The sequence below is a fragment of the Aethalodelphis obliquidens genome, unplaced genomic scaffold, assembly GCF_003676395.1.
Source record: "Aethalodelphis obliquidens isolate GAN/ISIS:26980383/991018 unplaced genomic scaffold, ASM367639v1 scaffold3, whole genome shotgun sequence".
Classification (NCBI taxonomy): Eukaryota; Metazoa; Chordata; class Mammalia; order Artiodactyla; family Delphinidae; genus Aethalodelphis; species Aethalodelphis obliquidens.
The window spans coordinates 71,560,366-71,571,225 of NW_020837947.1; the positions used below are offsets into that span (position 1 = coordinate 71,560,366).

A 10,860-nucleotide genomic window follows, 5' to 3' on the forward strand; every position below is an offset into this window, starting at 1 on the left:
CTGGTCATATATTTCCTGGATATAGAAACATGTCTGCAAAGAGGCAGAGGATGAGAACTGAGATTTCTCCCTGGATTAGTTTTCCGGAGTAAATCCCTCTCTCATCATCTTATGACTGGGAACATACCTACTACATGGAAAGACAAGAATTCTCCAAGACTCTGTCTGTGTATTGTGACAAATAGTAGAAACTCAAGAAAATGCTTCTATCTGTTCCAAATAGTTGGATATGTTGCTTGTGGCTTCTGCAATGCAAGAAATGAAGACCAGGCAGTGTGAAGCAGTGGAAAGGTGGCTACATCCTGGCAGTCTTATTTTCAGAGCAATATTTAGTTTTCTCCATTGAGAACCAGGACAAATGAGCTTCAAGGCAGGGCAGTTGAATGTCTTGAGCATGTGTCCCTTGACCTGCAGACATAAAGTGAGGATAAATGTCAGCCAGGGTGTAACAAGTAAGGATGTATCGTAGTGACCTACATTTTGGCTTTTTAGAGTGTAAACCAAACAATGTTTTAATTGTCCAGATACACAGAATTCCAGGAACAGGCTAAATTACCTTCTTGGATCACTTGAGCAGTTATAAATCACTGATTATATATTTGAGGTACTTTTTTGTTATTTATAGAAGGCTGATAACTTTTCATTTGAATAATATCTCATAATAGTTCATTAAAAAATGATGTACAAAGTAGAAAACAATATATCATTTAAATTACTTATGAAGTAAAGCCATTCACCTCCCCCGGCCTTGTGCTTTATTAGAATAATTGTGACTGTAAAATAGCATTTCCTTTATGAGAATTGATATATATGTTTTTGTATAAGTTTTCCAAAGGTTAGATGAGGGGAAGGAAAAAGTAATCCTAAATCCTTTATCCCTTGGTGGCCAGTTCTCCTAGTGTGATGGACTTCAGCACCTGTCTGTGCTCAAATCCCAGCCAGGCAACTTGAGCTATACAACCCTGAACAGGTTATCTAAACTCTCTGAGCATCTGAGCGTCAGTTTGCCCACCTGTGATATAGGTATCTCAGTACATAATATTTTTGTCAGAAGGTTGCATTGAGAATTAATTTAGCTCATTCATTGGACTTCTCTTGTGGTGTAGTGGTCAAGAATCCACCTGCCAATGCAGGGGACATGGGTTCAATCCCTGGTCCGGGAAGATCCCACATGCCACGGAGCAGCTAAGCCCGTGGGCCTAGAGCCTGTGCTCTGCAACAAGAGAAGTCACCGCGATGAGAAGCCCGCGCACCACAAGGAAGAGCAGCCCCCGCTCGCCACAACTAGAGAAAGCCCGCGCACAAAAACAAAGACCCAACGCAGCCAAAAATAAATAAATATAATAAATAAATTTATTTTAAAAAGAAAGAATTAATTTAGCTCATTCATGCTAGTACTAGGTACATAGTGAAGGCTCAATAAATGTTGGCAATTACTAGCTCTTAGAATAGTGGAGCTAAATGTTTTGATTGAGATTTTTATGAAAACTGTGGACGTTTCCTCAGAATAAAATACTTATACACAGGACGTTTTGCATATATTTTCAGGAGTCTCACCAACCCCTTGAGGCTCTTTCATAATTAAGAGCAGCTGAGAGGGACTGAGATTCTGTGTATAAGGGGAGGGATTGCCTAGATAAGCACAAGGTCCACTGCTATGTATGAAAAATTGGTAAATTTGATAATGGGAGGATATGGAATTCTCTTCTGTTTGCATCTATTTTCTCACTGAAGTAAGAAGCAAAGCCATTGGTTGAGAATGAGGAGGGGAGGGAATGTTGGAGGTCTAAGGAGAGAAAAGTGAATAATTGGAAGAGTGAATTGCATAGGGAAAATGTAGCAGGATTGCCAGGCAGCCCTGGGACCCACCTGAGGTTTGTGCTCACACATTCACAGTGAGATCAGGTAACTGCTGAGCACAAATGTAGAGCAGAAGCATCAATGAGGGGGAATTACCTGGCAGTGCAGTGGTTTGGACTCCGCCCTTTCACTGCTGAGGGCCTGGGTTCAGTCCCTGGTCAAGGAACTAAGCAAGGAACTAAGATCCCCCAAGCTGTGCAGCACAGCCAGAAAAAGAAAAAAGAAAAGAAAAGGATCAATGAGTACAACGAAGTTTGGGTATTTCCAGATGAGTCCCATGGAAGGAGAGGTAAGGGAATTGTGGTGTCTGATACATTTCTCATGCGACTTCTACCCCTTGTTACAGCCTTTGTATGAGAATCTTGGACTGTGTGGTGGTGTGCAGACTCTCTGTTACTTGGAAGTGGTGGGAGCTCCATCATGGGAGGGGCAGGAGTGCCATCCCTTCCCTCCCCCTCCCCACTCATCTCTTCCCTACCAGGAGCTGGAGGAATCAGAATCTCTGTCTTCCATTGCCTTGTGGGGAGGAGGTAACCTTCTGAGCTGGGCAGGGAGGGAATCTACTCTAAAATAGATGCTCTTGCCTCTTTCCACCTGTTACTACATCAGGTAACTGTATTACTTATGCTAACTCCATCTTAGGTAACTACATTCCTGGCAATAGAATGTTCAGTTGTATTATCAAAGTGTTCTTTGATAATCAAGTTGCCTATGCAGTTAATAAACCATTTTCCAAGGAAAAAGTACTTAGTGCATAAAAAGGCATGTTCATACTGAATTTCCATGACTTAAAGTTTGGGGAAATATATGCCTTATTTCACTTGCCTTAAAGGGTAGGAAAATAAAAACAAAGGATGTTAAGGGTGCAACTTTCCCTGCTCTTTTTGCAAAAGTGTACACAGTCAATTTCTCTACCTATTTGACTCCACTGGTAGCATTTTATTTTCTCCATCGACTTGCTTCTGCTAAGGCCTTGAGAACAGGAGTTGCTAGCAGCTTCCTTCCCGTTGCTGCCAGAATTTGCGCTGTGATGAAACATGACCCAGGGAAGCCAGAGAACAGAAGGGAAGCCAGCACTTTCTGCCTCTGCCACCTCCATAGGATCTGGGCTTCTCCTTTCAAGACTGGGTTCCAGGATTAGTACTCTTTCCCTTCCTCTTATATATAGCCCTTTTTTTTCTCAAGCAGAAGTTATTTTACCAGCTGGTGTGGAGGTCCAGGGCACACCCTACTGAGGCAGGAAATGAAGCCTGCGCTCCTCTCTGCTCATCAGTAGAAAGGCAGTGTGAGATGACAGTGGGCAAAGACAGGCTTCCAAAGTCAGCTAGACCTGAGCTGGAGTACGATTTATTGCAAGTTGCAATAATTTTTCCGCGTCTTACATATAATTCCTCCTCTTCTTCCTGCTTTTCCTCTTTCTTCTTTTCCAGGGTGTTCTGTCACCTATGACAAAAGCATTGAAATCAAACTGGCTTCAACCATAAGGATTTTATGGGCTTGTGAAACTGGAAATGCTAGGTGAGACCACTTCCGAGTGACCTAATCCCACGGCCCTTGCCCCCATATTTGTATTTCTTTAGCTCTTTGCTCCTTAGTGGACTGACTTCATTCCCAGGTTGGCGACAGCTCTGGGCCTTGCATCACAAAGAAACAATTTTTGAAGAATGTCCAAAATGTCTTCCGGAAGGCGGGGTAGAACTTTAGCAGAAGCCCCGGGAAGCCTCTCCCTGGTCTCAGTGGATCACACGACAATTTACCAAACCTCTGGAAAAGAGGATGGAATTGCTTTTAAACAGCTAAGACCCATCCTAAGAACTGGGGATGGGGTCAGCCTTCTCAGAGACTGTATAGGGGAAGAAAACATCCATGGAAACAAATTGAGGTTTTGTTAAGAAGGAAGAAAGAAGGAATGGATGCAGGGCAGCCAACCAACAATGCGGTCTACCTGGGGCTCATGCACTGCTCAAGCAGGCTCCCTTCTCTATCTGGTTCCAGGTTAAAACTGCTCGGCCACCTGGCCCCGGAGGTCTCTTATGTCCCCCAGTAGCATTTTCCTGAAGTAGACTTTCTGGGCACACAGTCTGTACTAGAGTAGTAGAGACTTCATTTGTCACTCGGTCTTTCTTGGTGCTTTTGGTGGCCTGGTTTTTCTGAGCAGTATATGTCTTTTTCTTTTATTCATTAATCCTCTCCCTGGCACTCTCACCATCTGAGGCTTCTAGGCTCCCATTCAAGATTCCTGTGCTCTGCCCAGTGAGTCACCTTCCTAGGAACTCATCATCTGGTCTTTTCTTGTTACTGACTTTGGCATCAACTTTGAAAAGTCTAAAACCCAACTGTGTTTGCTGGCTCTCCATCCCTTATGCCAGATTCTTGTCCGTTCCCATTTCATTTTCATTGTCATCACCCAGGGGCTTGAACTGAGCGGGGGAGACACTGTGAGGGCAGAAACAGTAGCCCAGGCGGGCTCAGCACTGCAGCTCAGAGGAGGCCCAGGTGTGCCTTTTCACGCGACAGGAGTGGCTCCACTGGAGGCGAGCCTCCCAGCCTAGAGACTGGAAGATGAGGCCCCACAGCCGCCATCTACAAGATGAAGACCAGGTCTGCTTGCTCTCTTTGGGGGAGTTGCTGCCACTGAGGAAAGGGAAACTATCCTGTCCCTGGAACATTTTAAAGCCTTTTCCCAATTTTCCAAAAACACAAATTAAAAACTGATTTACTACAAGGTGGTTCTGCCCTCCTGACAACATCTGTACATCATAATCTGTCAAACTCTCTCTTCCAGGAAGAAATATGCGTTCCTGTGAATGAAGAGGGTGAAGCAGGCGCCTTTCCTATATTCTAATACTTTTTTGTTCCCTTGGAAAGAAAAATGGCACTGGCTTGGTAATTATAAACGCACATTTTAAGATCTTTTATATATGTCCATACGCTTATGAAAGGGTCAAGGACCAAGTGATGTTATTATCATGATATTAGCCAACTTTGAGAACATACTGTGTGCCAGATACTAAAATGTATTCACTGATTTAGTCATCACAAACTGCCTTGAGGGTAAGTGGTGCTAGGACTCATCCATGAAAGCTAGGACCCAGAGAAATTAATAATTTGGCCAAGTTAACACACTTGGCAAAGAGCAGAGTTGTTACCAGAGCGAGTCTCCAAAGTTCTTGCTCCTAACCACTTGTACCCTACTTGGAAGTCTGCCCACACCCTTTTATAACACATCCCTTGCATGATAGCACATTGTATTACTTCTCCTACTTTTAGGACTCTTCCTTTGTTGTCTTTTTGGGGGGGCTCCTTTTCTCTTTCCTATTCCTTTTTATGATTTCAGTGTGGAGGGAAGTTCATGCCAGCAAGGAGAGGTCTGACAAAGATGTCTGGGCCTGGGTTACTGGGTAGAGTCAAAAGAGGGATATTGGACTGGATGAATTCAATGAGTAATAAATTGATCCCAAAGGCTTAGAAGAAAAGAGTCCAGAATCTTGACAGGTGGAAAGTTATGCACAGTGGCCTCAGGAAACAGACACTGGGGAATGAGCCACAGACACTGGGGAATGAGCGACAGACCTTCTGTTTCTTACCTTGGCTTGTCCACCACCTGATTCACTCTATTTATTCAAAATTCTAGTGACCAGATCATCTATAGGCCCTTCCTGACATGGTTCCTTTGACATACCTTTATTTTGTCTTTGTCAATCCTATGTCAGCTTTATTATCTTAAAGGATCCTGGACCTTCCTGGATGAAGTTAAAAAAAAATAAATCTTAGAGCAGAAGCTCTTTCGTAGTTTTCTTCATGCACCAAATATTTATTGAACATATACTATATTTCTGGTATTGCCTTGGGTTCAGGAAATTATTCAGATGGTGAAGACATCTTTAGCCCCTCTATAGAGGAGACAAAAAAAGGGAAAAGAAAACATTTTAATCCTACGAATGTGTGTACATGAGCAAACTCTGGTTCACATCAGGTGGTAATGTTTGTCTTGACCTCCAGTCCACACCAGGTGATGAATCTCGTTTCAACCTTAAATGCAGATCATTTCTTTTCATGAGATTTAGTTTTGGTCAGTTGTCACTGGATTCAGAACTCCGTGGACCAGGCTTGTGTTTTCCCCACTGTATCTCAGCATCCATCCCAGGGCCCGAGATGCAGCAGGAACAGCAGGAAGCATTTATTGTAAAAGATCACTTCTCATAAACCACTTGGTAATATTAGTGTGCCCTGTGTATGGATTTCTTTTGCCCTTTCTCCCAACTTGACTCTCAGCCCTTTCAGACTTTCTAAAGCCTTTGTTTGCAAGAAGGACCCAGGAACTAAAGAGATTCTCAGGGAACTAAAAAAAAACTTTCTGGAGGAGAAAGAGGTTGATATAGGTGACTCCTGAACACCTCTCCTCCCACGGACACACCAACAGCTAGACATCTACAGCCACACACAGAGCAATCACACCTGCAGGAAATCCAGAAACGAGCTGGGGGACTCCTACACAATGGAAAAATGAGAAAATACCCCCATCGAGATGAGCAGAAAAGGCCAGACACACCCTTGCCATAAACACACCCTTGGCCCAGTACAAGACAATGGGGGGCCTCCCAACTCCCAGCTTCTCTCTGATGAGTGAGGGGTTTGGAACCCACACTTAGCATCCCAACTTTTAAGATTCCTACCTGAGAGACAGGCCCCCCAAACATCTAGCTCTGAAAGCCAAGACTATAGCAAACAAAGGAGCAGCTGTTTACAAGGGCACAAGCACTCATTGTGTCTGTTCCCCAGGGCTCTGCCCTGGGGAGCAGGCAAGATGAACCATCTCCCAGTCTTTCCCTGAAGGAGCTCCACCTGCATACTTTGAAAGCTGCTGCCTGAGGATCAGACTTCTCATTTAGCCCACGTCTAGATGCTGTCTGCAATCCTTCTTGGAGACCAGGGAAACAGATGGACATCTCCTCTGCTATCTCCCGATAGCCCTCTTCATGTATCTTCAGTCTCTCCCTGGAAAGAGCTTGTACACATGCTTGTACCCCAGTTTTTGCTCTGTTGCCCAAGGGATGGGTCCCTGGGTTGCCTGACTTTGATGGCAATCGGGCTTCCGTTCGTGGTCCACAAGCAAAGAAGCGGTTATTAACAGGTGCAAGAGCACCCCTCTTTCACAACTATATACAAGAGCCTAATGCAGAGAGAGCAGATAAAAAAAAAAGCCCTTCTCCCAGTTTCTCCCTGGAAAGGGCTTAACTACATACTTTCCCAGCTGCTTTCTGAGGGTACAGCTTCCAGTCAGCCTACGTCTAGGCACTGAATGGGATCCTCACCTTTGGGACACTGTTGGGTCTTGGCAAACCCTCAACTCTTGGGAGCCACTAACAACAAAAGAGATGAGTTGGACAATCACAAACATATGAGAGACAACCGAGAGCTAGGGTGGGGCTAGAGGATACAGTTCATCTCCTATGTGAGACCACGTTGTCAAGGCTGGGAGAGCTGGCTGTTTTATCTAATGTACAGGAGACAACATGGAGAGTCAAGGAAAATGAAGAAACAGGAATATGTCCCAAACAAAAGAACAAGATAAATCGCCAGAAACAGATCTTAACGAGATAAAGATAAGGAGTTTACCTGACAGAGTTCAAAATTATGGTGATAAGGGTGCTCAGTGAGTTCAGGGGAGCAGTGCATAAGCAAATTGAGAATTTCAGCAAAGAGTTATAAAATATATAAAGTACCAGACAAGACACAGAGCTGAAGAATATAACTGAAAAATTTAATAGAGGGGTTCAACAGCAGAATAGATGAAGCAGAAGAAAGGATCAGGGAAATCAAAGACAGGGCAGTGGAATTCATCCAATCAGAGGAACAGAAAGGAAAAAGAATGATAAAGAGTGAAGATAGCTTACGAGACTTAGGGGACAACATCCAATGGACCACTTTGCACATTACAGGGGTCCCAAAAGGGGAAGAGAGAAAGGGGAAGAAAGCTTATTCAAATAAATAATGGCTGAAAACTTTCCTAATCTAGGGAAAGAAACAGACATCCAATCCAGATCCAGGAAGCCCAGACGGTATCCATTCTGGAGCCTTTTCCTGTGATTGGGGATGTGGGAGAGTGAAAACACGGGAGTGAATCCTGTGTGAAACTTTCGCTTGCAGTAAGCCTGAATTAAACTGTTATCACTGCATGTGATGGGATGTTGTGTTTGTCTAATGAGCCTGAATGTTTTCCCATGTTCCTACTGTCTTCGGGTGTAGGAGATCTGAGACAGGAGAATGGGTGAGAACGAAGATTTCAGAGCCTGACGGTGCATAGCATGAGCGAGTCATGACTGAAAACACTGCCTAGCATCTTGGCTGCTGTCACACGTGTGAGGAGAGGGTCGAGGAAGAGGTGAGAGTAGGTTAGCTGTTTGCTCTTGCATGTTTCTATACTCAGGTGAAAATGTACAATGACATAGATGCTGATTTCAATTCGTTTTGGCACCAGAAATAAAATCCTCAGAAGAAAGATTATCAGCTTGCCTATTTATTAAAAATCAAGCAAGCGGTGGTTGCAAAGATTTAACTAAAGCTTAGACTCTTTGAGGGAAACAATGCTGAACTACGGTTGGCCTCAGAACCTTGTACAGGCTCCCATTTACTGTCTCTGTGCTCACCCCACCAGCGTGACACCCCTCGATCCTCTGCCTTCTGCTCCACTGGCCTGTGGCCATCATCCATTCTCAAGCTTAAGCTGTGGACAAGAGTGTTGTCACTTGGCACAAATGAACTTATCCAGGAAACAGAAACAGACTCACAGACATAGGGAAGAGACTTGTGGTTACCAAGGGGGAGAGGAATAAGGGAAGGATGGATTGAGAGTTTGGGGTTAGTAGATGCAAACTATTATATATGGAATGGATAAACAACAAGGTCCTACTGTATAGATTAGGGAACTATTCGATATCCTGTAATAAACCATAATGGAAAAGAATATGAAAAAGAATATATGTATGAATAACTGAATCACTTTGCTGTACACCAGAAACTAACACAACATTGTAAATCAACTCTACTTCAATAAAACAAACAAACAAACAAACAAAAAGTGTGGTCAGTTGGAAGCCTGGGAGTGTGAGTATCTTTCCCTTTCGGTCCTAATTCTGAATCATGTTCACAGGCAATCCAACCCGTAAAACCAATGCGATTCTTATGCTTTCACTCTTTTCACCTTATGGAGCCTCAGTTTCCTCATCTGTAAAATGGAGAAACTAGATTTCAAAGTTTCCTTCCAGCTCCAATCTCCTATGGCATCTGTGACCTTTCTCTGCTGAGTAGAGAACTTAAGGTGATAATCAATGGGGTACCTCATTTTAAGTAGCAAGTGAGTTTCTGAAATAGCATGTGTGTGGAAAATTGTATTTTAAACATGACAACAATGGTTTTTAAAGGACATTTTTAGTGACTTGCTTTGGAAAGTTCTTTTCTCCAACTTCACCTAATTTGATGTGTTTTGATAGCTTGATTTAAAAAAAACCACGTATCTGTTGTTTTCTGTCTATAAAATATATACTTGTTTTACCATGTGCTTGTTAAATAAAAGCATCAATAAAATCCTCTATCTCCATGATGCAGAAATGGTGTGGAAATCACCTGAAGAGAGTTAAAAACACAGCACTTGTTTCTGGGAGAGTGTCTGATACAGCAGTTGTGTTTACAGATCAACAAAGGACAAAAAACCAAATTCTTAAGTGCAATATTTTAATTGAGTACAAGGAACAGCAAATATATCAAGTGTATACTGAGTGAAATTTTATTCAGTGAAACGGAGAAGGCACCATTTCCTTTAGTAAATTAAAGAACACAGCTTGAAGGACATTAGAAGTTATGAATTACAAGGGGGAAGGAAAATGCCTCCTCAATTTGGGGAGAAGGCTTAGGCATCTGATGATGTCTGGACAACTTGAAGATACCTGTGGGCTTAACTCATCGTGCAGAAGATCCAGGCAGAATAACGGCTCCCCAAAGATGTCCATGCCTGATTCCGGGAACCTTTGTCTATGTGACCTTCCATAGCGAAAGGGACTTTTGCAGATGTGATTAAGGCTAAGGACCTAGAAATGAGGAGGTGAGCCCAGTCTAATCTCATGAGTCCTTAAAATCAGAGACCCTTTCCTAGAGATGTGGTCGTAGAAAACGTGTCACAGAGATGGGATGTTTCTGGCTTTGAAAACAGAAGAAGGGGCTGTGAGCCAGGGTGTGCTGGCAGCCTCTAGAAGCTGGAAGAGTCAACAAAACAGATTCTCCCGTAGAGCCTCCGGAAAGGAATACAAGCCCTGCTGACACCTGATTTCAGGTGATGAGACCTGTACTGGACTTCTGACCTACAGAACTGTAAGGTAATATATATATATGCTGTTTTAAGCAACTACATTTTTGGTAATTTGTTACAGAAGCAATAGAACACCAATGCACTTATTCAAATTCATATCCACATAAATAAAAACGCTGACATTTCAATGTCACATGACTTCACCAAAGAAAAATCAAGATTTTGTCTTCCAAATCCCTTACTTTATGCTCCATGAAGGAAATATTTATGTCCTACAATGCTGAAACAAGATCAAAATTAAAAACTGGGTGGTGCTTTAATTTCTCTGACTGCCTGTGGCCTTTCCTTGGCCTATATGGGCTGACTGTGTTTCTCTTGCCCCTTCCTTGGTGCACAGCAAGCTCTCTTTTGGCGATGGTTGCTCTCTGCCTTTCATGATTAACCTGCCCTTAAATCCCTTCAATTGTACCTTCCCATTTGAAATATTTTTGAGAATTGTTTCAAGATTTTTGTGGAGAGTCTTATATTCTAATCTTTTCCTTGAGAATTCCTCTTTTAACTTATCATGCTTATTATTTTAAAAATATTCTTCTAACAACTTCAATTTGTTGGGTCTTTTTATCTTCAGATGCTCTTGGCCTTGAATATTGAGACAAGGTGAACCTGTCTCATTTGAAAACATTTTGTGTAATTGG

General features: G+C 42.9%; 1 protein-coding gene across 1 annotated transcript in view; it reads left to right on the forward strand.

Moving 5' to 3' along the window:
* The window catches only part of UBE3D (ubiquitin protein ligase E3D), a 325,583-nt gene extending 317,863 nt beyond the window's left edge, over positions 1–7,720 (forward strand). Inside the window, exon 10 of the mRNA XM_027091600.1 lies at positions 4,646–7,720. Within this exon, the coding sequence (XP_026947401.1) occupies positions 4,646–4,705 (60 nt within the window). The 3' untranslated portion in view covers positions 4,706–7,720. The remainder of the gene's footprint in view (positions 1–4,645) is intronic.
* Positions 7,721–10,860: the final 3,140 nt, after the last annotated feature.